This window comes from Micromesistius poutassou (genome assembly GCF_964030765.1).
Source record: "Micromesistius poutassou genome assembly, chromosome: 14".
In the NCBI taxonomy this organism is placed as follows: Eukaryota; Metazoa; Chordata; class Actinopteri; order Gadiformes; family Gadidae; genus Micromesistius; species Micromesistius poutassou.
Window position 1 is genome coordinate 1,003,865 of NC_140284.1, and position 27,910 is coordinate 1,031,774.

General features: G+C 48.8%; 1 protein-coding gene across 1 annotated transcript in view; it reads right to left on the bottom strand.

Annotated features, from left to right (window-relative positions):
- Window positions 1-504: 504 nt before the first annotated feature.
- The window catches only part of col18a1a (collagen type XVIII alpha 1 chain a), a gene marked incomplete at its 5' end in the record, with an annotated part of 57,922 nt that continues 30,516 nt past the window's right edge, over window positions 505-27,910 (bottom strand). Inside the window, 37 exons of the mRNA XM_084478853.1 lie at window positions 505-746; window positions 2,207-2,322; window positions 3,091-3,288; window positions 3,708-4,085; window positions 4,656-4,688; window positions 5,110-5,238; window positions 5,831-5,895; window positions 7,012-7,171; window positions 8,760-8,882; window positions 9,367-9,401; window positions 9,498-9,542; window positions 9,914-9,941; window positions 10,875-10,940; window positions 11,302-11,373; window positions 11,558-11,611; window positions 11,822-11,857; window positions 12,009-12,086; window positions 12,548-12,607; window positions 13,200-13,235; window positions 14,511-14,540; window positions 15,321-15,410; window positions 15,554-15,589; window positions 15,700-15,798; window positions 17,199-17,225; window positions 17,791-17,862; window positions 18,201-18,332; window positions 19,222-19,266; window positions 19,476-19,538; window positions 19,632-19,763; window positions 19,856-19,906; window positions 20,146-20,223; window positions 20,671-20,733; window positions 20,813-20,839; window positions 21,191-21,397; window positions 22,761-22,787; window positions 23,540-23,673; window positions 26,240-26,318. Of these exons, the coding sequence (XP_084334979.1) occupies window positions 533-746; window positions 2,207-2,322; window positions 3,091-3,288; window positions 3,708-4,085; window positions 4,656-4,688; window positions 5,110-5,238; window positions 5,831-5,895; window positions 7,012-7,171; window positions 8,760-8,882; window positions 9,367-9,401; window positions 9,498-9,542; window positions 9,914-9,941; window positions 10,875-10,940; window positions 11,302-11,373; window positions 11,558-11,611; window positions 11,822-11,857; window positions 12,009-12,086; window positions 12,548-12,607; window positions 13,200-13,235; window positions 14,511-14,540; window positions 15,321-15,410; window positions 15,554-15,589; window positions 15,700-15,798; window positions 17,199-17,225; window positions 17,791-17,862; window positions 18,201-18,332; window positions 19,222-19,266; window positions 19,476-19,538; window positions 19,632-19,763; window positions 19,856-19,906; window positions 20,146-20,223; window positions 20,671-20,733; window positions 20,813-20,839; window positions 21,191-21,397; window positions 22,761-22,787; window positions 23,540-23,673; window positions 26,240-26,318 (3,318 nt within the window). The 3' untranslated portion in view covers window positions 505-532. The remainder of the gene's footprint in view (window positions 747-2,206; window positions 2,323-3,090; window positions 3,289-3,707; window positions 4,086-4,655; window positions 4,689-5,109; window positions 5,239-5,830; window positions 5,896-7,011; window positions 7,172-8,759; window positions 8,883-9,366; window positions 9,402-9,497; window positions 9,543-9,913; window positions 9,942-10,874; window positions 10,941-11,301; window positions 11,374-11,557; window positions 11,612-11,821; window positions 11,858-12,008; window positions 12,087-12,547; window positions 12,608-13,199; window positions 13,236-14,510; window positions 14,541-15,320; window positions 15,411-15,553; window positions 15,590-15,699; window positions 15,799-17,198; window positions 17,226-17,790; window positions 17,863-18,200; window positions 18,333-19,221; window positions 19,267-19,475; window positions 19,539-19,631; window positions 19,764-19,855; window positions 19,907-20,145; window positions 20,224-20,670; window positions 20,734-20,812; window positions 20,840-21,190; window positions 21,398-22,760; window positions 22,788-23,539; window positions 23,674-26,239; window positions 26,319-27,910) is intronic.

The following is a 27,910-nucleotide window of genomic DNA, read 5'->3' on the forward strand; positions in this document are numbered from 1 at the left end:
TAAACCAAGATCAAAACGTAAAAAAAAAAAAAAAAACTAGAAGGAACCAGGGTGGTTGTTGGACCGGAGTGGGAGTGGGGCGGTGGTGGTGGGGTGGTGGTGGTACTGGGGTGGTGGTGGTAATGATGGTGGGAGTGGGGTGGTGGTGGTGGTGGGAGTAGGGTGGTGGTGGGAGTGGGGCGGTGGTGGTGGGGTGGTGGTGGTAATGATGGTGGGAGTGGGGTGGTGGTGGTAATGATGGTGGGAGTGGGGTGGTGGGAGTGGGGCGGTGGTGGTAGTGGGAGTAGTGGGGCGGTGGTGGTAGTGGGGTGGGGCGGTGGTGGTTGTGGTGGGAGTGGGGTGGTGGTGGTTGTGGTGGGAGTGGGGTGGTGGTGGGAGTAGGGTGGTGGTGGGGTGGGGCGGTGGTGGTTGTGGTGGTGGTGGGATGGTGGTGGTTGTGGTGGGAGTGGGGTGGTGGTGGGACTGGGGCGGTGGTGGTGGTGGTTGGGGTGGTAGTGGGGCGGTGGTGGTAGTGGTGGTTGGAGTGGAGTGTCTATTTAGCGGAGTGGGGGATGTAGCTGTTCTCGATGCAGAGGACGATGTAGGAGCTGGAGCAGCTGCTGGGGCCCTGCTGGGTGAGAGAGCCGCTCTGCAGCGAGGACGCCAGGCCGGTCACCGCGCGGTCGCTCGCCCGCCACGTCTCACAGTAGTTGTCCGTCTGCCGGTGGCCCTTGGTGCTAGAGCCATGCCACACCATCTTATCAGGCCTGGAGAGAGAGAGAGAGAGAGAGAGAGAGAGAGAGAGAGAGAGGGAGAGGGGGAGAGGGGGGGAGAGGGAGAGGTTAATATTAACCAGGTAAATAAAGCGTAACCGCTTTTTAAGTAACCAGTAGAGTGGTTAACCAGTAAAGCAGTTAACCAGTAAAGCGGTCAACGTGCGATGCGCTTGTAGCGTCTGCTTGGCCAGCCGTACCACTGTGACCGACTGGTACATGGTACTGTAACAGACTGGTACATGGTGATGTAACGGGACTGGTACATGGTGATGTAACAGACTGGTACATGGTGATGTAACGGACTGGTACATGGTACTGTAACGGACTGGTACATGGTGATGTAACGGACTGGTACATGGTGATGTAACGGACTGGTACATGGTACTGTAACAGACTGGTACATGGTACTGTAACAGACTGGTACATGGTGATGTAACGGACTGGTACATGGTACTGTAACGGACTGGTACATGGTGATGTAACGGACTGGTACATGGTGATGTAACGGACTGGTACATGGTGATGTAACGGACTGGTACATGGTGATGTAACGGACTGGTACATGGTGATGTAACGGACTGGTACATGGTGATGTAACGGACTGGTACATGGTGATGTAACGGACTGGTACATGGTGATGTAACAGACTGGTACATGGTGATGTAACAGACTGGTACATGGTGATGTAACGGACTGGTACATGGTGATGTAACGGACTGGTACATGGTACTGTAACAGACTGGTACATGGTGATGTAACGGACTGGTACATGGTGATGTAACGGACTGGTACATGGTGATGTAACGGGACTGGTACATGGTGATGTAACGGGACTGGTACATGGTACTGTAACAGACTGGTACATGGTGATGTAACGGACTGGTACATGGTGATGTAACAGACTGGTACATGGTAACGGGACTGGTACATGGTGATGTAACGGGACTGGTACATGGTGATGTAACGGGACTGGTACATGGTGATGTAAGGGGACTGGTACATGGTAACGGACTGGTACATGGTAACGGACTGGTACATGGTAACAGACTGGTACATGGTGATGTCTAGTGTTGACACAGTTTCCCCCTTTTCACTAAAAATCCAAACTTTCGCCCAGGTCTACGCTGACCTCTCAAAGGGCGTCCAATCAGATCACAGCTTTGTTTGATGTTCTAGAAACGGATCCAAACCCCAGCGGCCTCCTCCATCATTAGACCTCAGTGCACGCCTGGTGAGCTAGTGGGCCCCCGGCCGTTAGCCTAGCGCCCTCGGAGCAGCCAGCGCCCTCCTCTCACTTCCTCCTGGCTGCTCCTCATGTGTTGATTGCTTGCGGCTGGCGGCCCGGCGCGTGGAGGGGATTGTTTAATTGAATGAGATGATGCAATCAGGTGTCTGCGGACTGAAACATGTTCTCCGCTGTTCTCCAGACGACGCAGAGGAGCGGGACCCACCATGCGCTGTCTCTGAGGATGTCTCTGCCGTCGAAGGAGTAGAGGGGAACGCCGGACCGCATGGTGCCCGCCACGTCCCCGAACAGAGCGTCCCAGCTGCTGAACAGCTCCTGGTCCTAGGGGGGGAGAGAGCAGCATCAGGCCCCCTGCTGCTACAGGACCAGCCACGCGCTGAGCTAACGCTGCTGCTGCTGGGACACTTTGGGAACCATTCTTTTTTTTTTTTTGGGATCCATTTAGAAGACATTTTAATGCAAAATGAATCTCGGTATATGAATCTCTCTCTTATGTCATCTCGCTCAGGGATGCCTACAGGTAATAATTAGAATAATAATTATACTAATTAAAAACTAACGCTTTTGTAAATAGTCAAGCACTTCACACAGAACATACAGAGTAACACTGTTTGAAATGGAAATGTATAAATATAAGACAGTTAGGTAGGACCAATGCATTGGTGTTTGAGCCCAACCTATTCAGATGGAGGGTCATCCACCACCTAACCACTGACTAGCCCACCCTAAAGGCCATGAACACAACCTCCCATCACTTCATAACACATCTCCTTATTTCTATGATAAACATGTGCTATTGTCAACGTGCTGTGTACACATGACCTCAGTGATGACTCTTCACCGTCATCACTGTGTACACATGACCTCAGTGATGACTCTTCATCGTCATCACTGTGTACATATGACCTCAGTGATGACTCTTCATCGTCATCACTGTGTACATATGACCTCAGTGATGACTCTTCATCGTCATCACTGTGTACATATGACCTCAGTGATGACTCTTCATCGTCATCACTGTGTACATATGACCTCAGTGATGACTCTTCATCGTCTGGCCCTCGTCCCTTTGAGCAGCAGCAGACCCACCTTGAGGTTGACGATGGGCAGGCCGCCCCTGTCCGACTTGCGGACGATGCTGTACAGGTCCTGCAGCTTGGAGGACAGGAACGCCCGGAAGGTTCCCTTCAGGCCCACGGCCCGGGCCTGCTGGAAGCACAGGAAGTCGGAGCCGCGGATCCCTCGCATGTTGCCGGTCTGCGGCGCGTTCAGGGCGATGAGGTGGAGCTGGAGAGGAGGGAGTGAAAGAAGAAGTGTCCTTTAAAACACCACAACTAAAGGAGGGCTCTGATATTATGGTTGAATTTTCACAACTTGTCATTTGTGCCACAGGAGCAGGCGGCGACGGGGCGTCTGTCTCAAGGACTCCTGCTGGTCCCTGGCTGTGAGTGGAACACCCAGCGACTGTTAACTCTATCCAGCCCATGTCCGGGTAGGGGTAAGGGGGCCAGGGCGTGGTGCTGATCCCTTACAGGTAGACAGCTGACATTGGGAGGTCGACCCCAGAACCTTCCGGCTGTGGAGTCAACCCCCCCCCCCCCCCCCTGTGCTAACAGGCTCCCCCTAGTGTATGAATGAAGGTACTGCACTCAGAAGCGGAGCTCCAGAACCAGAAGCTGTCTCCCGGGTTCTCCTCACACACTCACCCCGGGTCCTGAGGTGTGCACGTGAGCGGCGGGCTTGGGGGCGGCGGGGGGGGCGTGGGGCCTCCGGGGGGTGACCGGGGGGTGCCGGACCTCAGGCTGCTGGGGCGGCGGCGGCGGCGGGGGGGGGTGGGCCCGCTCGGCCGTCTGACCGGGGTACCTCTGGTCGGGGAAGCGGGGGTCGTAGTGCGGGGGGTAGCGGGGGTCGGGCTGGTGGTGCTGGTGGTGGTGGGGGTGGTGGGCCGGCGGCGGCGGCGGTGGGTCCACGGGCCGCGTGTCGGCCCCGCCCTGGGAGTAGTGGCCGGCCCCGTTGACCGACTGGTCCTGGGACGGCGTGTAGATGACCACGGGCGGGGGCTGCACCTCCGCCACCTCGTTCTCCTGGAGAGCCCCGAAGAAGAAGAAGAGGAGGAGGAGGAGGAGAGGAGAGGAGAGGAGGAGAGGAGGAGGAGAGGAGAGGAGGAAGAGAGGAGGAGGAGGAGGAGGAGAGAGGAGAGGAGAGGAGGAGAGGAGAGGAGAGGAGGAGGAGAGGAGAGGAGAGAAGAGGAGGAGAGGAGAGGAGAGGAGAGGAGGAGGAGAGAGGAGAGGAGAGGAGGAGGAGGAGAGGAGAGGAGGAGAGGAGGAGAGGAGAGGAGAGGAGAGGAGAGGAGGAGAGGAGAGGGTTTAGTGGTGCTGGTGAAGGGGTGAGGATGAGGATGAGGAGTGGTTTTGGTGGTGCTGGTGAAGGGGTGAGGATGAGGATGAGGAGTGGTTTTAGTGGTGCTGGTGAAGGGGTGAGGATGAGGATGAGGAGTGGTTATAGTGGTGCTGGTGAAGGGGTGAGGATGAGGGTGAGGAGTGGTTTTAGTGGTGCTGGTGAAGGGGTGAGGATGAGGATGAGGAGTGGTTTTAGTGGTGCTGGTGAAGGGGTGAGGATGAGGGTTGGATCAGTGATTGGTTTCATCAACGTACCGAGTCTCTGTAGAAGGGATTGTATTCTCCGAGCTGTGGAAGAAATGGATACATTATAAAGATGAAACATTATGAAGTGTGTACACCAGGAGGACGTGTATCACTAGATGTAACAGGCAAACAGCATAATGATTGTATTTTACCGATTCGATACAAATTCAGACTTTTTGCCGTTTTTTACGCTCTCAAAATAAACACACACACAGGAACATGAAGCACATCGGTCGTTTTCATCTTTCTTATCTCTATCTACATCTCCTTCTTTCTATTTGAAAAGAGATAAGACCGCTCTCTAGGCTGGCAACACGGGTAGACCTTTACCGAGAGATAAGAACAGTCAACATGCGGCACCGTGGTTGATCCACAACATGAATACGTATCTATGTGTACATATATCTATGAATACGTAACGTCGGGCCGCGCGGCGCGGGGCACCAGTCATCATCAGCCGTACCATGACTTGGCGCAGGCCGTGGCGGACGCGGAGGTAGAGGTCGGCCTTGTCGATGACGTAGATGAGGCTGCCCTCGGCCTGGCGCCGGGCTTGGGCCAGCATGGTGTCGTAGGACTTCAGCACCGTCACCTGGAGGAGCAGCACCATCAGAGCTCACAGCCTCCTCACGCAGCACGCACCTGGCACCGCGCGGAGCTCCACCGGTCCACGTGGAAGCCATGAGACAGCGACCAGTGGGGTCAAACCGAATGGGTTGGTAGGACTTGTATTTTGCGATATGAATATTGTGAATGTTGGTCCGATTTGTATATTAACGTGTAAACCAGGTGATTAAAAGAAATAATACTTTAAATACTACATTCACAACATAAACATTTCCTTATCTACCCACGTCGGTGGCCGGTAGTGTAGCTGCATCCCTGACACCAAGGTCACTAAGGACACCAAGGTCACTAAGGACACTAAGCACACTAAGGACACCAAGGTCACTAAGGACACCAAGGTCACTAAGGTCACTAAGGACACTAAGCACACTAAGGACACCAAATACACTAAGGACACCAAGGTCACTAAGGACACCAAGGTCACTAAGGACACCAAGGTCACTAAGGACACCAAGGTCACTAAGGACACTAAGCACACTAAGGACACTAAGCACACTAAGGACACTAAGGACACTGAGTACATTGAGGTCCGGCTTCACGGCGTTGGTCACACCTACCCCAGAGGAGTGGCCCGAGGCTCCTGGGGGGCCGGGGGGCCCCGGGGGTCCGGGGACATGGAGGGCTGCACATGGTTAACAGAAACAACAGTGAGACAGAGTGAAGCAGTCCCCAGGTCGACCCTTCATCGCCACAGTAAAGGTTAGCCGCGTGCGCGCGTGTTCAGCTTTTAGCGCCCGGTCCTCGTGTGTGAGTGGGGGCCCATCGAAACCTCGTGAAGCCCCTGGAGAGACCACCGCCGCCGCCGCCATGAAGGACGCTATAAATACACTCCTCTTGATCCTCCTTGACACCCCAACGCCTGCCGCTAAAGACCTTCGCCGCGCGCCCCGCTCTGAAGCCCGCTCTGACAGGAGCCGCGCGGACCTTCCCTGAGCCGCGGTACGGCGGGTCAAGGGCGCCCGCATGGAGCTAGCTCTGGGCGCTGTCCGCTACGCTAGCCTGCTGGGACCGGACCTCCAGTAGAGGAGAGCCCTCTCTCTCTCTCTCGCGCGCTCACGAATCATAACGCCGCACGCCGGGTCAGCCCACGACCGCAGCTGGAGGCTGCAGAAAGAAAAAAAGACCAAAAGAAAAAATGACCTGTCGCTGATGTTGCTATGGCGATTCTTTGGTGGCGCGGTTCAGACAAAAAAAAAAGAGGAAACGCGTCAGCGATTCCATTACTGTTATTCGTGTTGAATAACAAAAAATCAATTATCTGAGAATGCGTCGTTGTGCTCTGAGATCCTCCGACACGCTCCACTCACTCCCATTACCTCCCGGAATTTATTACCAAGGTGTACGGCGTGGATGGAGTCGGACCGGGCCTTCCCCCTGTCCGTTAGAAACATCCCGGAGACAAACAAACGTTTCAGTGGTGGAGCGACAGAACCCAAACCCTTTTTTAATTTGAAACAGAAACAGTGTGTGGCTGCGGCGGACCGGGGCCTGTAGGAAGGCACCATCACGCAGATGACATTCACATGGAGTCATTTGGAATACGCTTGTATCCAAAGTGACTTACAAGTCACCTGAGGGGGCTAGGGCCCGGGCGGTGGACTGGTCGGCTGTGGCGTTTTGTGAAGAAGTAGAGAAATTCATTCAAAGACAACTAAAGCATACAAGTAATGAAGTAGGTTATAAAGACAGTAGTTTGAGAGAGTAGTGATGAGATGAGGGGCGAGGGCTCTGTGCTCACAGTGGTTGGGCCTGTAGGCCCCTGGCAGAGAGGGGGATCCAGCGGGTCCGGGAGGTCCTGGGGGGCCAGGGGCTCCGGGACGGCCGTCGTACCCGATACCCGTTGGTCCGGGGGGGCCCTGGGGTCCGGGGGGGCCCATGATGGAGTCTCCCTTCGGACCCTGGAGGCAAAGGGGTGGGGAAGACCAGCGCTGAGGAGAAACTGTGTGTGGAGTAAAGGCGCTGAGTCCTTGATGAATTAGAAACAACGTTTCTCTCAGTAATTCATAAAAACCGCTGTACAGCACTGAAGCATTAGTGAACAATGACCCGTTTTAACAGTTACAACACACTCACGACAAGTGGTAAAGTGGTGTTCTTATCGTTTCTCTCCTAACGATTAACACTGGGCACCTAAATGTTTTTTTAATGTTTATTTTATTCAGAAAAATGCATCACATTACGAGCTCCTCGAATGGCACTAGCTTATGGAGTCCATTGAAAGGACTATTTAGAAACCCTCTGCACCACAAGCTTCCACTACGGCGATATGCCTCAGCCCTCAGCCCTCAGCCCTCTCTCACAGCCTGGGACTCTTCAGAGAGAGGTCTGGATTGACGTGCAGGAATGACGAATCACCGTCTGTTCGCCAGGGAATAGTACTTTGACCAAAACAGACCTGGCATGATTTTTTTTTATAAATATCTATATTTATTACACATTTCCATACATTATCCCTTACATATATACCGGCCGACTGAATGAGTTGATGTATAAACCTGTTTGGGAAGCGCCGGAATCCTTTCGGAAGTGCAGGGGCGAAAAAGTAAAGGTTCTTTCTCCTTTGAATGCTTCTCTATTCAACACAGTGAGTGAGCCTATATAAGCAATATTACCCACTAGTCAGTTCTGTCTACTTGAGGTTGAATCATCTTTGAAGTTGAATTATTTAAAATAAAAAGAATCACATAAAGATAAACAGAATAAGCTATTTATAAAAATAAAAAAAATTTGTGGAAAGACTAGGCTGTCAACAGAAGCCCATAACTCTAGGCAGTAAGGCTGTTGTTTCACAAGCCAGAGGGAGAGTGAGCAAGAGAGTGAGAGAGAGTGAGAGTGAGGGAGAGTGAGAGTGAGGGAGAGTGAGAGTGAGCCAGAGTGAGAGTGAGCAAGAGAGAGAGAGAGTGAGATTGAAAGCGAGAAGCTATCGTACTAATTAATTATTCACGTGACTAGCCCCGCCCCCCACGATCTGTCAAATCCATTGATTTCTGTTGGAAGACTCATTGCTCGTTGACCAGAAACTGAAAGAGGGGCTGGTCGTAGTCTTTTCGCTGAGTTCTAGCCCTACTGTTGATACGGAGAACTGAGTGAAAAGACTACAAACAAACGTAGACAGCCCCATTTACGGTTCCAGTTTCGGTCCGGTTTCCGTTTCAATGGGATTTACAAAAGGCCAAATAAAACACGACAGAAACTGTATTCGGCTACGATACTTGATTTGGACCATCAACGAACACCACTCACCACTCGGTGAGTTGCACATTTCTGAAAACAAACATTTAGGGTTGTTTTAAGGACAGGTTTGTGAATGCTCATAGACAGCCATGTAGCCTGAAGCAGGCAGGGCGATTCTAAAGAGACAAATACCAGAGAGAGGACCAGTGGTCAACAGGTCGGTGTCCACCGCTCTATTACAACCTAGACAACCCAGAGAGGGGCTCAGTGTTCGCCGGACTTGTCCTTTAAATGAGTGAAGCTGGGTCTGACCTGGGGGCCCGGGCTGCCAGCGGCTCCTTGAACGCCACCGAAGCGAGGGTCATAGAAGCCTGCGGCCGGCTCGCCCTTCTCGCCCTTCACCCCGCGGTCGCCGCGCTCCCCCTTCAGCTCGCTCTGCGGACGCAACACACGGCGTCACACCGCAGTGAACGCCACGTCTACAGCTACGAGTCAAACCACCACCTGGTGTGGTGTGATCAGCCGCTACCAGCCGTTTGGAAAATCTGTCTGTTAGGACATCACAGGATGTGTGACGGACAGATGAGCAGCGTCTGCTACGGTCCACTGGGTCGGCCGGTGGACTGACCTATCAGCACACATCTAGGTGGACACGCCCACTTGTGATGTCACAAGAGGCAGATTTTCAAAACGGCTTGTACCGGCTAATCACACTCGCACCTGGTGGCGTGTCATGGGACCTTTAAGTTTTTGATCGACACGATTTATAAAGGTACAAAACGACACAATAAACATATAAAATAATTGATTAATTCACAATAAGGGATAATATAAAAACAGTGGCGATGATAATTACTATTAAATGAATCATAACAGGAATATCTATACAAAACTTGTTTGGATTCGTTAAAACTCTCACCTTGAATGCGTATAGGTCCAAGTTAGACGATGTGCCTGTAAAAGAAACAAAGGCAGATATTAACACGATGACAATGTGGGGATGTTGAGTGAAACTAGGACTGGGTGAAGCTGGGTAAGACTGGGCCTTACCTGGCAACCCGCGGTCTCCCTGCATCCCCTTCTCTCCTTTGGTCGCTGTGGAAACATAAAGAAATGGTCTATAAGTCTCCCATCCTGGTATCTGCATATCCCTCACTAAACCTGTGTTTTAAGAAGCACAGAAACTGACTCAACTCTGAACAAAAGACACTCTATCCTCTTAAAACTAAAGCTGCCAGAAACCCAAACTGATAAAAACTCCTTGGCTTCCTCACAGATAACTCTAATCTCTCTTTTTTGATTCACAAGTTGACTTTAATTTTAATCCTTCCTACTAAACAACAGAAAAGTACCATTAAGTTCCATTAACTTTGATGTATTAATTTGTTTTTTACACTATTTAAAAATAAGACACATCAGTGTGTGTGTGTGTGTGTGTGTGTGTGTGTGTGTGTGAAACTCCATACCTGGGTAGTCCACTGAAGTGTCGTAGCGCTGGTTGAACAAATGAATAACAGAGCGTTAGGACGCCGTCTGCAACACGTCAAACTCAACCATCCAGTGAATATTTTCTCATTTTAAAACAGAGGGAGCGGTATAACCCTAACTCAACAAATGAGGAAATAATACCTACTACAGAACACTTAACAGTGTGTGAGCTGTAGACCTAAATCACTCATATAGTACTGAAGCATTAGTATACAGTAATGACACACTACTGTACATCTGATCAGTTCCTTTATTCCTCTATGCTATGTAGTGGATCTGTGTGTTCCTTTATTCCTCTATGCTATGTAGTGGACCTGTGTGTTCCTTTATTCCTCTATGCTACGTAGTGGACCTGTGCGTTCCTTTATTCCTCTATGCTATGTAGTGGACCTGTGTGGATCAGTTCCTTTATTCCTCTATGCTATGTAGTGGACCCGTGTGTTCCTTTATTCCTCTATGCTATGTAGTGGACCCGTGTGTTCCTTTATTCCTCTATGCTATGTAGTGGACCCGTGTGTTCCTTTATTCCTCTATGCTATGTAGTGGACCTGTGTGTTCCTTTATTCCTCTATGCTATGTAGTGGACCTGTGTGTTCCTTTATTCCTCTATGCTATGTAGTGGACCTGTGTGTTCCTTTATTCCTCTATGCTATGTAGTGGACCCGTGTGTTCCTTTATTCCTCTATGCTATGTAGTGGACCCGTGTGTTCCTTTATTCCTCTATGCTATGTAGTGGACCCGTGTGTTCCTTTATTCCTCTATGCTATGTAGTGGACCCGTGTGTTCCTTTATTCCTCTATGCTATGTAGTGGACCTGTGTGGATCCGTTCAGTGGGCAGCGGGGCCGTGTGTCGCTGCTCATCACACAGAGCAGCTGTACACATGGCTCCTGCACCGACTGCCTCGTGTTGGACGTTGTAAAGTGTTCTCTGGACTTACGTTGAAGCGGTCCAGAGGCGTGGGCAGGCCGGGGGGCCCCGGCGGCCCAGGGGGTCCTGCGGGCCCCTGTTGAACACAAAGACCACTCAGTACAGGAGACGTGTGTGTAGGATGTGACAAACTGAATGAATACCGGACTGGCTGTGGGGGACACAGGCGCCTGCCTACAGGACATTAAACAAATACCAAGATACACAAGATACAAAACAAATACATATACACACATCATATCAGCAGTATCAATTAAATGTAGGCGCATATACGAACATATACAAATACAAATGCAAACATTATTCGAGGACGGGCGTTATTAAATATGCGGGGTGTGTGTAGGACGCCTATGAGCGTCACGGTGTGTGTGTGTATTGAGTGTGTGAGCGTTACGGTGTGTGTGTGTGTATTGAGTGTGTGCCGTGTGCGGGCGTACCGGGTAGCTGTATCCTGTCCCTCCCCCTGCGTCTCCCTTCTCTCCCTTGTATCCGTTGACACCGGGCCGGCCCTCCAGAGACACAAAGCACACGTTGAGAAATACTTCTGATTTAAAAAGTGAAGTCGTTAATTAGATTTCACAAGTGACACGGGACAAGACTTAAACAAACAAACACGCACAAACAGTTCAAACATTTCATTTGTTCAATTGTTCTACGGCCATAGATGCGTCTTAAGAGGTGGATTATACTTACAGGTCTTCCAGGCATTCCCATTTCCCCCTTGTATCCAGGAGCGCCGTAGGGCCCCTGTGGAGAAGCAGCAGTAGGTCAGACCGCTCCGTTATGTATTCACGTGACGTTCCCTTCAGGGATAAATCACCGGGCTCACTCATTGATTTGATTGGTCTCCACAACATCACCACTTTATAAACAAAAGGGCACGTTGTTTATTTGATATAAAGCTAAAAAGATTGAACAATTCCGTTTGAAAGGGTATGATATTATAAGTATACTTACGGCAGGCCCAACGGGGCCGTTGGCTCCGACGTCACCCTGTGCAGAGAGAGGGCGGGGTACACGTGAATTAACCATTAGTATGTACCACAAAGTCATAGTTAAGCTATAGTAACACTTATTATCAAAGTCATGCAACAAGATGAAGGCTAACACTGAATGCTAACGCTAGTGAGTAGCAGAGACCCACCTTGGGGCCGGCCATCCCCCCCAGGGGCAGGGGGCTTCCGTCGGGTCCGACCACCAGCCCTGCCTCCCCCTTCTCCCCCTGAGCAGCACCAGAACACACGGAGAACCACAGCCTTTAACATCAACCCCCGGCCACAACTGTAGTGTTTGTTCTTTCATTTTGATTATTCCTGGTTTTGTACGATATTGGATTAATACCAGCCAGGACAGTATGGTATTACAGCACAAAGTACAGGACTGGAATAGGGAGAGTAAGAACTAGAAAACCTAAACAGAATATATACAGTATACACACACACAGTATGAGTAGTAGCAACAATGCAAATGCCCCAAAAATATTATAAATGTAAATAAATGTAAACCTTGTGGACAGAAAGGTGGCTTTAGAGCCTTTATAAGGAGGACAGCAGACAGACAGGAAACGGAGAACGAGTGAAGCATCAAAATGGAGACCAGTGGTCATTACGAGGCGTGTGGCCGACTTGTTTAAAGCACTTGACGGTTGGGCCAGCACAGTGTTCTTTATTAAGGTTTGATTACCTTCACACCGTAGCCTGGCAGACCTGGGTCCCCACTGTCTCCTTTGGGTCCAATCGGGCCCTTTGTGGTCAGGGAGAAACTCAGTTAAAACATGTGAGACATGAACACAACAACCACAGTAACACAAGGGGGGGGTAGGAGGAAACTGTACATAATGTTTCACTGCAGAGCGAGCATGGTTACTCAAGCTGCACGGTCGCCATGTGCCATTTGTTTCCCGTTTCTGTTTTCAGAACTGCTGAGCGGGGCGTTTTTAACCCAGCTGGCCCCCCCCCCACCCCCCCACCCCCCGGTCCTCCGTACAGCTACCTGAAGCTGTGAAGGTGGAGGGGTGACCTAGATGTACACGCTTACCATATCCAGTATGCTCACAGAGCAGGTAAGTCATGGCTGAGTGAACCAAACTCAACTGGCTATGGAGAGGTTTGGTTGAGATGTTGTAGTGGGGGAACAAACATGTTCACCATTAACTCATGCTGGGTTGTGGTGCTTGGGGAACTCCAAATGGAGTTTGTCTGGTTTTCTGCATGTTGTTAACCCAGGTTGGAGGACAACTGAACATGGACAATTATGTGATAGAATATCAATCTTTTATTATAATATAACGTTAACGTGGTTATGATTAGACGTTGTAGAAAGATTTCTGACTTACAGGGAATCCAGCCTGGCCAGGCGATCCGTGAGGTCCCTGTTGAGGACAGAGGACAGAGGACATGGTGAGTATGGATTCAGTGGTATTGTCGACTATGTAATACATTTAGAACAAAACACTAAAGTACCTCAACTAGATTCCAACAATTGCATAATAAGTGCATTTTCATGTTAACACATTTTTGTACATAATATTCAGATCTTTACTGACATCCACGATAATACATCTGGTGCCGCAGCAAATATTTATTACATGATGCACTACAGCTACGTGAGTATAGAGGTGGAACCTGTGCAGGTAACAGGTTTAGTCAGGGCCAAATGGGCGTTTCTAAGGTATAAAAAAAAGGCTTTCCGTCTACAACAATTTCCATTCCGTGTGGAGTGAAGGTATGTCACTGACATTAATAACACATTAGAATGGAAACAGATGTTCTGCTACCATATACTTTAAAGGGGCTCGTAAGAATTCAGACATTGGCTTCATCCAACGGTGTCAGAGAGCCTTAAATCAATCTGGTAGTAAAGGTTGCTTCTAAATATGTGTTCTTGTATCAAATTAAATTATTGGCAATGTTCCATCATGCTCACCCCATTGTCAAGCTGAGTGCCTAGAATTACTAAACAAAACTGTAATTATATTATTCTTATACATTTTAAACAGTCCACTAGCGAATAATATTATTATTAAAAGTTGGCAAATTCATTCTTACAAAACAATAAAATGTAACATTTTCATATTTCTAGAAAGCCAGAATAGGACCATAAGTGAATAACTAATCCATTGGGTTGTGCCCCTTTTGTTTACAAATACAAAGGCCTAAGCATGAATAAACGAGGAGTGTTCAGCATAAGACGGTATTAACACGCTCCGTTGATCCCCTGAGGAAGTCTTCCATTAGCACAGTGTGGACATGGCCACGCCCCCCGTGGAGAAGGGAGATAGAGATCTCTCCCCCGACATCTAAAGGTGGGATTATACTTTGTGGGATAGCTGCCGTAGGTACTCAGTGGGTCTCCACGTGTCTGTTGCTAAAAGTCACACATTCAGATCTGGTGATCTGAGTGAAGGCGACGTTCTACAAACGAACATGCATGGGTCAGCCTGTACCAGCCCCTTCCACTAGTCCCTCTGGGAGCAGGGGCCACCTGTCGGCCTGACCGACTCTGGCGGTTTGAACACGTAACCCACATGGCAGCGACTTCACAGTCGACACAGCCCGTGGCGGTTATTGGAAGCAGAAGAATAACTTAGCGTTATGGCGTGGTATCGTACGATCTGTGTTTCACGTGTGACAGAGCGAGCCCTCACCTGAGGCCCAACCACTCCGGTCGTGCCGTCCTGCGGTGAAAGGAAAACAGATTTAAACATGCGTGTTACTAACATGATAACGGAGGTTCAAGGTTATCTGTTCACTTTGTTGTACTGTTTGAATTGCTTCTAAACCCTTCCAATATTGGCAATATATATATAAATATAAATAAACAGGAATATGAATATAATATTATCGATGTGTTGTAGAATGTGTTTCTCAAGGGCAACTCTAAATCAACTCTGGATTTCCTCTAAAGTCTGTTATTAACTGCTGACTGTGGCTGTCAATCTTCAGTCCCAATGCTTACGCAAGCACTTGTTTTTCTTCTCTCAAAATAATCAAAAATAAAGAAATAAATCACTACCGATACATTTTTAGAGCAAAAATGTCACTTGTCATCATACAAACTGCCGGTCCAAAAAAAAGCAGTTTTGTCTATTGAAAAGGAAAGTGAGAAACGCCGCTCATACCTAAACCCCGAACCCTAATATAGTTAACTAAGCAGATACAGCTAAACGCGCTCACACAGCTAATAAGGGCTAACTCAGCCTAAACCACTAACACAGCTCTAACACAGCTGGTTAAGAGGGCTTTCTGATGCCGTATCGGTCACTAAACCACTAACACAGCTCTAACACAGCTGGTTAAGAGGGCTTTCTGATGCCGTATCGGTCACTAAACCACTAACACAGCTCTAACACAGCTGGTTAAGAGGGCTTTCTGATGCCGTATCGGTCACTAAACCACTAACACAGCTCTAACGCAGCTGGTTAAGAAGGCTTTCTGATGCCGTATCGGTCACTAACGTTTCCAGGTGTTTGGTAGATGATCTGCCCGGGCGCTCCGGGTGGGCCCGGAGGTCCAGGGAGTCCAGTGCCATCTCTGCCCGCATGACCCTAAGAGAAGAAGGACACCTTCAACAAGACGCACCTCATAGACACTCTATTGTCATAGACACTGTATTCTATATTCTGATGATGCAGCAAGAAAGAAAGAAATAAAGAATAAACAGCGATAGACAGTAAATAAAGAAACTGACCATCTCTCCTTTGTCGCCGAGGGCACCCTTTGGTCCCTACGATATACCAACAAAGAAACACAAAGAAGCATTATTGAGTTAAGTACAATACTATGTCAGATAATAATTAACGTAAGTAAGACCAACAGATGAAAGTGAGTTTGTACCTGAGGGCCAGGGAAACCGTCCAGTCCTGGCTTCCCATCTCGTCCTTGAGCTCCTTCACTGCCCTTCTGCCCGTGGATGCCCGGGAGACCAGCCCTACCCTGCAACGCACCGTTTATATCACTTACACATGGTACAATTAAGGCCCTTCAACACAATGTTACTGGTACAGTAAGGTCCCTTCAACATCATGTTACTGGTACAGTAAGGTCCCTTCAACATCATGTTACTGGTACAGTAAGGTCCCTTCAACATCATGTTACTGGTACAGTAAGGTCCCTTCAACATCATGTTACTGGTACAGTAAGGTCCCTTCAACATCATGTTACTGTTACAGTAAGGTCCCTTCAACATCATGTTACTGGTACAGTAAGGTCCCTTCAACATCATGTTACTGGTACAGTAAGGTCCCTTCAACATCATGTTACTGGTACAGTAAGGTCCCTTCAACATCATGTTACTGGTACAGTAAGGTCCCTTCAACATCATGTTACTGGTACAGTAAGGTCCCTTCAACATCATGTTACTGGTACAGTAAGGTCCCTTCAACATCATGTTACTGGTACAGTAAGGTCCCTTCAACATCATGTTACTGGTACAGTAAGGTCCCTTCAACATCATGTTACTGGTACAGTAAGGTCCCTTCAACATCATGTTACTGGTACAGTAAGGTCCCTTCAACATCATGTTACTGTTACAGTAAGGTCCCTTCAACATCATGTTACTGGTACAGTAAGGTCCCTTCAACATCATGTTACTGGTACAGTAAGGTCCCTTCAACATCATGTTACTGGTACAGCAAGGTCCCTTCAACATCATGTTACTGGTACAGTAAGGTCCCTTCAACATCATGTTACTGGTACAGTAAGGTCCCTTCAACATCATGTTACTGGTACAGTAAGGTCCCTTCAACATCATGTTACTGGTACAGTAAGGTCCCTTCAACATCATGTTACTGGTACAGTAAGGTCCCTTCAACATCATGTTACTGGTACAGTAAGGTCCCTTCAACATCATGTTACTGGTACAGTAAGGTCCCTTCAACATCATGTTACCGGTACAGTAAGGTCCCTTCAACATCATGTTACCGGTACAGTAAGGTCCCTTCAACATCATGTTACCGGTACAGTAAGGTCCCTTCAAGATTTCGGTCACTTCCACGTGATATTATCGGTAGATTCACCTCACCCTGATGTTTATGGTACATATAGGTCCCAACATTAGGTTAGCTGTACATTTACTGGTGCATTAAGGTAATTTCAAACACAATACCGTAATAGGCAATTAAGTAGCAATTTCAGTTCACTATTCGGGAGTATTGGGAAAAATTGCTGCGGTTATTTACAATAAGTTCTTGAAGCGATCTTCAGCAATATCCCCACGTAAACCAGGGTTATGAAAGTTACAATTAACAGGGGAAAATATATATAAATCGACTTGAAACAATTGGTAAATAACTTAATCACTATAAATACATAGAGAAGGACTCTTTAATACTTACAGGGAAACCAGGTACACCAGCCGGCCCCTGTGAACAACACACCTTGGTTATAGACAAGCTCAGAAATGTCAAGGGCATACATTTATAGAAACAAAGTATAACTGATATCCTGTTACGAGGAACCTTTTACATTTGGCAACAACCACATATCATATGGACTATTTCTATCATAACAACGGACACTCTGCATTCTCGCTACATGACTGCCACGATTTGCAACAGAGAACAATATTTTTCAACCTGATGAATTGTTGACACTCCTGTTTTTCTGTGGAAATCGCAGCATTTTTGTGTGGAACTGCTGAATGGCCACATATAAGTTGGGCTTTAGGCAAGCCTGCTTCCGAATCCCTGCTGTGAATTAGCTATTGGCTTAGTGCATTATACCCTGCATGAAATATCTGTCAAATGTAATCTAAGGCGGGCGTATAAATAGAAAATATGACATATGTATGAGCTACAAGGGACACACATCATGTTTTTTGGAGCACAGGAATTAAAAACCAAATGAATTGGTACAGAGGCCGACAGCCTCAGTGAAGCACAACGGATGTTCCTCACAAAGTCGTCATCGTTCAGAACTCTCACTAACCTGTCTTCCTTCAGGTCCGCTAACGCCCGGAAGTCCATTGGACATGATTCCACCTGAACCCTCCATGTCGTCCTTTGAAAGGGTGCAACGATATTAGAACCAACACGCACATATATGTACACATATCCTAAAACCTCTTACTGTTAAACACCATTTTCCCAAACAAACATCTCTCATGTTATAATGAATAAGGATATAATAGAATTTTAATTATTAGTTTCATTATTGAATCATATTATATCATTTTTGAATCGTGTTATAGTATACTCCTTCCTATTATATTCTAATTCCTTCCTATTATAATTCCTTCCTATTGTATGATTCTTCCAATTGAAACATAACTTTATCCATCCCAGGTTCTGCCGATGCTTCTACGACCAGAGCATAAACATCATGAGAGAAGAACTCACAAATCCAACTCGACCAGCACCACCGGGGGGCCCCGGGGGCCCGGGCTGTCCCACCGGTCCCATTGGCCCAGGCAGGCCGGCGAATCCGCCTTCCCCTGGTTGGCCCGGCAACCCTGGCTGTCCTGCAGAACCCTGTGGGGGGGGGGGGAGGGGGGGGGGCACCAGAGGGGAGGAGGACAGGTCTGTTTATATGGACCACAGACACGACCGTCTTCAGAGGGAGGGATTGAGCCGAGCTACTGTACGGCCGTGAGGACCAGCGGCCAAAGGGTCACAGCAGAGTGTGTTTCTTACACACTTTGCAACGCTGGTTAAAACCAAAAATGCCATGCTTCCCTTTATATTGATAGCAAGTTCTGCTAAAAGTGTGTCTTATTTCCACATTGACATTCAATGTGGAACAACGCTGATTGATTCAACAAAACAAACCCAGGTAGAAGGACAGAAGAGGAGCTCTCCATTAATCGTTATGCTACTCAATTCACAAGCGTGAACAAATTAACAAATACACACACACACACACACATGCAAATGATTCATATTCTATATTAGCGTCAAGTGGGGAACGACAGCATGTGGTTTAGCATTGAGCTAAAGAGCACTAATCCAGCTGATGGAAGCATGATGAAGGAGAGTTACCTGCAGGTGGGCAAGCTTAGAGAGGGAAGCAGAAGAGGAAGAGAGAGGCAGCAGATTGGAGAGAAAGGAGAAGAAAGAGAGTGGCTGGAGGAGTGAAGGGAGAAGGTAGAGGCTTTAGATCAGCGCCCGGCCTTCATTAGTCCCTCACTAATGCAGGATGAGATACGGTTCACATCTTCAGACTACTTTAAAGTGGGAAAAGATTTGGAGGGATATAGGAATGGAATGGATCTTGTGATGATAGCCAAGCTTCATAAAATAGGCCATTACTTTAGAAAGGGGAGTATGCAGTGAGACTGAAGCTGGATTGGACGTTGTTGATTTCAATGGGTTAGGGTCAGGGTTAGGTGGTTAGGGTTAGGGTTAGGTGGTGAAACATTACCTTCTCTCCGATCGCTCCGGGAAGACCCAACTCGCCGGGTTCTCCCTGTAGTGGAAGAGGGACGATCAAAACAAAGAATGTGAACCAGATCAAAGCTCAACAGATCTCACGGCACATTGGAATGTTTTTTTTTTTAGATCTCATCAAGTCATTTTATAATTATAAGTTTGTACTTCCCACTGATTACACAAAACAAGTTCAGTTTGGCACATCAACCACATAGTTAGGATGAAAGACCCTTCGCACGACGGTACCTTAGCTCCCAGCGGACCGGGAGGCCCTGCCACGCCATCCGTACCCGGGAGTCCAGGAAGTCCCTGTGGGTCAAAGGTCAGAAGATTTGCTCAAAACAATGACTTTGAATTTTGGTAGTAGTAGTGGTTTTAGTGGTTTAAGTAGTGGTCACGTACAGATTTACCGGGTGCTCCATCCTTTCCTGGGGGTCCAAAGGCCCCGGAGCTTGTGGCTGTTCCCGCACCGACATCTGTAGAGGGCCCTGGAGGTCCAGGGGGCCCTGGGGGGCCAGGTATTCCAGGCATACCCTGATATCAAGGAAAAAATATATAAGAATTCAAGTTGGGTTCATGCATTTGTAGGCCTTTAGATTTGCCCTTTAAAGAACCCCCTCACTCACCCGGATAGAGTCCAGGTCGGTAAAACCTGAGCCTTCCATGTCCACAAAGGTCTGAGAGACAAACAGAAACATGTATGTAAGAAAACACAAGCAAATACAGGGCATGGAGCCTGACCAGCGCAACGCTGCTCTGTGAGGGGAAAGCTTCCATCCAAAGGGACCTACAGTGCAGTCAGATACATATCGTTATGAGCTGTGAGGTTGGTGAGGGCAACGTTTCTGGGGTCCGTACACACACACACACACACACGTTGTGGTCTATACAGTAGAGGGTGAAGGGTCAGACTTACTGATCTGGATCCGATTGCTGGTGGGCCAGGGGGTCCGGGGGGTCCCCTTGGACCAGGGACAGCCTCTCCACGGTCTCCCTTTGTGGGATAGCACACATCATGTTCACACACATTCTTTATAAACACACACTTTTAAATATCCTGTGGTGAAGAGTCTACGAGAGGCTGTTGATCGTATCTCCAGGTCACATACCCCTGTGCTGCAAGCAACAGAATTGTATATTGTTCACCTTTGTTGAAACAATTCAGTCCCCCTGCAAGATTCACTCATTTTTCTTCACCCTTTGTCATTCTTTATGCAAGGACTTCTCAAACTGTGTTCAATAGTGGAGGGGGAGACCTTGGGCCCTCTAGTGGTCATGCATATATGAATGCCCCTTTAACAATTAATTATACAACTTTACAATATATATATTTTGATGTTCCCCCCTCTATTGAAGGTTCATTTGAATAATGAATCGATGATAAACACATGGTGCTTATTTAACTGTTCTAAAGTCTAAAGTCGTGGTTGGTATGTCGTACCTTTTCTCCTTTAACTCCCGCATCACCAGGGGTTCCTGGAAATCCTGAAGGTCCAACAGGGCCCTAGAATCAAACAACAAGTTTAAAATATGTACCAACAAATACAGCCCATAATAAACAGCAGACAGAAAAAAACACGTACTGCCTTGCCGTCTTCACCAGGGTCACCCTATGGGACACAAATAAAATCAATCGTTAAAGAAAATAGAGAAAGAGAGATATACTTTATATGACTATATTCCAATGCTAGTGTGTTTACTTAAGGAGGGAAATCCCATTTTAAGACGGACACTTGCAAATAATTTAAAAAAGGCCGGACTGGATGAATAGATGTATGACTAATTCTTTAATATCTCATCAGACCAATGACAATGAAGTATTCATCCAGACCATGTTATAATTAGATATACATGGTGTCTTAATCTCATGTGGTCATTAGCAGATGCTTTTATTCTGAGTGACTCTCAATAAAAAAATCAACACCGTATTTTAGTTGGTTTGTTTTTGTTGTTTTGCTCACCGGTTCTCCATCGGTTCCTGCGGGTCCCTGGGCCCCTGAGGGCCCCGGGGGCCCAGCGGGCCCCGGCGGGCCGGCCCCCCGCTCCACCACAGAGCCGGGGGTGCGCTCCAGCAGCTCGGCCGTGGGGCCGGCGGCCCCGGCGGGGCCCGGCGGCCCGGGGGGCCCGCTGTCGCCCTTCTTCCCCGGGTAGCCGAACCCGGCACTGCCCTGGAGGAGAGGGAGCGGGTCAGAGCGGTGGAGGAGAGGGAGCGGGTCAGAGCGGTGGAGGAGAGGGAGCGGGTCAGAGCGGTGGAGGAGAGGGAGCGGGTCAGAGCGGTGGAGGAGAGGGAGCGGGTCAGAGCGGTGGAGGAGAGGGAGCGGGTCAGAGCGGCGGAGGAGAGGGAGCGGGTCAGAGCGGTGGAGGAGAGGGAGCGGGTCAGAGCGGTGGAGGAGAGGGAGCGGGTCAGAGCGGCGGAGGAGAGGGAGCGGGTCAGAGCGGTGGAGGAGAGGGAGCGGGTCAGAGCGGTGGAGGAGAGGGAGCGGGTCAGAGCGGTGGAGGAGAGGGAGCGGGTCAGAGCGGTGGAGGAGAGGGAGCGGGTCAGAGCGGTGGAGGAGAGGGAGCGGGTCAGAGCGGTGGAGGAGAGGGAGCGGGTCAGAGCGGTGGAGGAGAGGGAGCGGGTCAGAGCGGTGGAGGAGAGGGAGCGGGTCAGAGCGGTGGAGGAGAGGGAGCGGGTCAGAGCGGTGGAGGAGAGGGAGCGGGTCAGAGCGGTGGAGGAGAGGGAGCGGGTCAGAGCGGTGGAGGAGAGGGAGCGGGTCAGAGCGGTGGAGGAGAGGGAGCGGGTCAGAGCGGTGGAGGAGAGGGAGCGGGTCAGAGCGGTGGAGGAGAGGGAGCGGGTCAGAGCGGTGGAGGAGAGGGAGCGGGTCAGAGCGGTGGAGGAGAGGGAGCGGGTCAGAGCGGTGGAGGAGAGGGAGCGGGTCAGAGCGGTGGAGGAGAGGGAGCGGGTCAGAGCGGCGGAGGAGAGGGAGCGGGTCAGAGCGGTGGAGGAGAGGGAGCGGGTCAGAGCGGTGGAGGAGAGGGAGCGGGTCAGAGCGGTGGAGGAGAGGGAGCGGGTCAGAGCGCGGCTCCTGATGCTTGACTCAAATAGATTATAACTGTCATTTATTCACCTTACTGTTAATGTCAGAATATAGGAAGAAAATAGGACTGAAAGTGCATTAACCCTCAACGTACGGCCCTCTGAGAATCCCCCCCAAAATATGAATGTGATTAAGTGGCATCCATTCTGGCAAATGATGAGGTAATCCGGCAGAGTTTCTCATTTATTATTTAAAAGACAAACGGGGAAATGTATGTAATTGACATGTATTTGTGAATCACCTGTGAATTGGGGCTTCAAACAAACGTAGCAAAAACGAATTAGATGAGGATTTAAAGATTGAATGCGTGTTGGCTATTCTGCCCAAGGATCATGTAGCCTACTGCATAAACACACACTGCTTATGAAGCTAAAAGAAAACATATTTCAAGAAAACAAACACAGCAATATGAATTCATGAATAATTTAATAATAGCAAGACATGTTTTCCTTACCTTGAGTCCTTTCTCTCCTGGTTCTCCCTGGAAAAGAAGTCAATAAGATCAATAAACCTTTTTGTTCAATGAATAAGTTGATATTAACCGTGGCTGAATTGAACCAGAGACGATGAAACGGACCATGCTTTATGGCGGTGCCGCTTTGAGCAACTAAAGAAATTAATTTATAATAAATCTCTGGCAGATATTATATGGATGATGAATATTACAGCCAAACCTGGGCTGTTCTGTTGCACGTTATTAAATGCTCCATACTTGCAACAGTAGATAGAACATAAATACGTGCCTTATATGAAAATGAAAGATTTGCCTCAAGAAAATAGTACTTAAATAAATATTTTCATTTGTATTCCTGTAGCACAACAGATTGATACAGTAATGCAAAGAAGGCTGGCTTTTGACTGTATTTGAGTACACCGCCCTCTGGTGGTGAAATCCCCCAACTGTTTAAACTGGCTTTGGCAACACTGGGAGGTTGCACCTTCTCTTGACCCTACGATCTATCTAAATATTCCTCTTTCTTAGCCAGAACCTAGATACATATGGTTCATCTCTCCTACATCTCTGTGTTTACCTACAGGGCCACACCGGTCTAGATAAGAATCATTACAGGAAAAACAGACCTCTCCATTACCACAAAGAAACCCTTAAGTCTCCTATCTTGTGTGTATAGCTCAGCCAGTGACAACAGCTCTGAATCAGCCCTGTGTGGGCACTCGACCCTTTGACCCCTGGGGTCAGATCACATGTCACAGTCTGAGGAAAAGGGTCCAGACCTTCTCTCCCCGCACTCCTCCTCGCGAGCTGCTGGAGCCGGATCCCTGCTCGCCCTGGGGCCCGATGGGGCCCCTGTCGCCCTTCTCCCCCTGGTCCCCGCGCTCACCTTTCACCCCCCTGCTGCCGCCGGAGCCTGGCAAGGAGACACAGAAGAAGAGGAGGAGGAGGAGGAGGAGGAGGGGAGGAGGAGGAGAGGAGGAGGGGAGGAAGAGGAGGAGGAGGAGAGGAGGAGGAGAGGAGGAGGGGGAGGAGGAGAGGGGAGGAGGAGGAGGACGAGGAGGAGAGGGGGAGAGGGGAGGAGGAGAGGAGGAGGATGAGGGGAGGAGGGGGAGGAGGGGAGGAGGATGAGGGGAGGAGGGGAGGAGGATGAGGGGAGGAGGGGAGGAGGAGGGGAGGAGGGGAGGAGGAGGAGGAGGAGGAGAGGAGGAGGATGAGGGAGGAGGAGGAGGAGGGGAGGAGGGGGAGGAGGGGGAGGAGGAGGGGAGGAGGGGGAGGAGGAGGAGAGGAGGAGGAGGAGGAGGAGGAGAGGAGGAGGGGAGGAGGGGAGGAGGGGGAGGAGGGGAGGAGGAGGAGGAGGGGGAGGAGGGGAGGAGGATGAGGGGAGGAGGGGAGGAGGATGAGGGGAGGAGGGGAGGAGGAGGGGAGGAGGGGAGGAGGAGGAGGAGGAGGAGAGGAGGAGGATGAGGGAGGAGGAGGAGGAGGGGAGGAGGGGGAGGAGGGGGAGGAGGAGGGGAGGAGGGGGAGGAGGAGGAGAGGAGGAGGAGGAGGAGGAGGAGAGGAGGAGGGGAGGAGGGGAGGAGGGGGAGGAGGGGAGGAGGAGGAGGAGGAGAGGAGGAGGAGGAGGAGGAGGAGGAGGAGGGGAGGAGGGGAGGAGGGGAGGCGTTAGTAAGAGATTCCATTCAAATGATGGACGACCAGCATCATGAATCCAGCAGAACAGCACCAGGACCCGCGGCCCCTGAGGAATAAGGAAATGGCTCTTTTGTTGTTGTTGTTGTTTGCCGAGGAGAGAGATGGAGAGAAAGCCCAGAGTTTGGCGGTGGAAATTTATCGTCAGGAGAAGACTTGGAGGTCAAAGCTATTATTACATCCCCGCTCGCACACCTGCATGCACCGGGCTGCACAGACAAAGCTCCCCCACTCGTTTTCCCGCTTCTCCACGGAAAACTCCACAGCTGCACACAAGCCGGTGTCAGAGCTTAAGAGGACCAGCAGCGCTGTGATTCACATCCTATGCAGATCAGTCAATTATCTCAAGATCCAATCACGTTTACTCGACATGCGAAAGTCAATTTGCACCTGGAAGTACTTTGGTTCAAGAACCGCCTTCCCAACTGTAATGTGTTACAAACTATGTATTTGGTATTTTAATTCAGCTGTCTAATGTCCTATTTTCCGGTATATCGAAACCATATTGTTGCTGCAATGTTATTTATATTTGATCTCATGGCCACCTGCTGAAACCCAACGAGGCAGAGGAGAGTAGAAGAGAGCATATTGGGACTACAAGCGCTCCGTATAGGAAGGGCATGAAACCAGTAGGGTGAGGACAGACAAGCAGAGCACAGGGATGCAGCCTCGCTGGTCTTTTCTCTACATGGTCTCTTCATCACCCACCTGCGGTTCCAGGGAGATGTGCGCTGGAGGCAGCCTGCACCAGGTGGGAGTCACTCGCTACACACAGCACATGGATTTATAGTTTTATATATATATATATATATATATATATACGTATTTACATATGTCAAGCATTGTGATGTTATTAAAATATTTTCTGAGGTTATTTGGTTGTGTTTCCGGGTTGTACAAATTAGGAATCCAAAATCTGCGTTGTATTTTTGCCATGATGGTTTTGCATAAAAATTCAAAGAAAATAAACCTTTTGCGGAGGTAAAGGGTCTATTGGTGGATGATAGGGTGAGGAGATTGACGGCAGATGAAACGCTTGTTTTTAACTTTTTTACTCAATGTATATTATTGTAATTTAAGGTATGAGGTAGTTTTGGTCAAAGTTGTGCTTTTTGTTAAATATACTGTATGCATTAAGTATTATCAATACCATACTATAGTGATGTTGGGGTTACATTAAATGAACACAGAGGAACATTCAACATTTGGAAGAAACAATGGAAATCATCCAAAATCACACGGTTTGCTTTGTTCACACCTGCCATGGCAGTAAGGATCATTCAGTATACTATAACTGAAGTTGTCCACTAGATGGTGCCACACGCACGCACGCACGCGCACACACACACACACACACACACACACACACACACACACACACACACACACACACACACACACAGACACACACACACACACACACACACACACACACACACACACACACACACACACACACACACACACACACACATTTTATAATCCAAAATTAAGCCTTTTTTCAGACTTTCTCATGGGTAAACATTCATCAAATAGGCCATGTAATAACAGTCATGTGTACTGTGTGTGTGTGTGTGTGTGTGCGTGCGTGCGTGCGTGCGTGCGTGCGTGCGTGCGTGCATGCGTGTGTGCGTGTGTGTGTGTGTGTGTGCGTGCCTGTGTGTGTGCAGATAATGCACACACAGGTACAGTATAGAGTGTAGATCTATATATTTTCTGTCAGTTTGTTGTCTTTGGTTGATCAGCTATACAAACACCAGCGTTTGTCATTTTGACGTTGATTCACTCACCGGTCTGTCTCTCTACCAACACCTCCTGTTGCCTAGTGACGGGGGGCTGCTGGATGGGGACGGAGGCCGGCGGGGTGGCCTGGAGGAAAGAACCAAATATACACACAAACAAGACGGAGAAAAACTATTAGCTTAAACACCAAGAAATGGGATTTTCTATTGGACCCTATTTCACATAAACAACAGGGTCTCTAAACACAGCAAAGTGTCTACATTCCGGCATTTTATTACGCACTTGTACCTAGTGTGACGTCCAGAGTTAAACTCATGTGCAATGTGGCCTGAGGACATTTGCACTGAAGTCTGAAGTCTGCAGTCTGGGTTCACTAACCCACACTGTTACTTTTTGTTCTTCAACCACTTTCGTAACTAATGAATATGCATCTCTCTGCGGTTTAAATCTGCCCTAGCGCCCAATAGTCTGTTTGTCGTTTTGTCTGAATGAACATGTGCAATAAAACCAACCCAGCATGCATTGAGGGAAGCAACACTTGAATGTGTGGATTAGTTATTGGTCCTCAGCTCTCGTTGGGCTCATCGCTGGCAGACCCCTTAGCTCCCCCGCCCCAGTGTGTGACTTCCCTTTGTCTGCATGACTTTGACAGGCTCCTTAGGAACAAATGACATTGATGAACACACATACATATATATATACTGTATATATTAATATATATATATATATATGTATATATAAATCTCTGTGCTAGAACTTGACTAATCGAAAAAAGCAACTCCCGAAAAAAGTGCATCCAAGTTTTCATGTGGGTCACATGATGTCAGGCGTCAGGAAAGGGACGGGGGGTTCTGTGTGTGTGTGCGTGGGTGTGTTTGTGTGTGGCTGTCCACGGTCTCAAAGAAAGACAAACAAATCAGATGACATTCAGCCATAACAAAAAAACACAGCTGGAGAGACAGCATGAGAAAGAGAATGAGAGAGAGAGAGAGAAAAAAACAGTTACTCGTGACTTTGTGAATTAACTCATGAATGAATGAATGAATGAATGAATGATTGAAGGAGGAGAAGGAGGAGGAGGGGTGACCCTGGTGGGAGAAGGGGGAGGGGCCACGCATAACCCCCTTGTTGACCTCATTCCCCAGCGACCCACCTCTCTTTGTTACCTGAGGAATCTCGGACTGGGGGGGGGAGAGTGAAATGTGAGAGGGGAGGGGGGAGAGAGAGTTAATAATTAACTAGGTCCCTCTACGGGGGAGGGGGCTCCTCGCTATTGTGTTGTGTGACCCGGACTATGCAAAGAATTTGGAGGGACCGTCCCAGGCGGACTGTGCTGGGGTGTGTGTGTGTGTGTGCGTGTGTGTGTGTTGTTGGGGGGAGCTGTGGTAACTACGGTGTCGTGATGCATTCATCCATAGATCAGAGAGGGAGAGGGATGGCACCATCCTGAATACCAAGTGTTGATGGAGTTAAACCTCTTTCATTTCTGTAACAGAAGTTGTGCTTGTTACTCGTTGGACGGTAAGGAGGTCGTTTCTAGGGAGGAATGATGTGTTTTATTTCTTTATATATTAGTAGGAAAATCTGTCGACCACTGTGACGACATTAATTGTTCATGAACAACTGTTAGGAAGACAATGTCTAGAAGATGGGAACTGTCAGCAACTGTCAGCAACACTACATAATGCCAGACAACATTCCAGTTTCACACCAGAAAT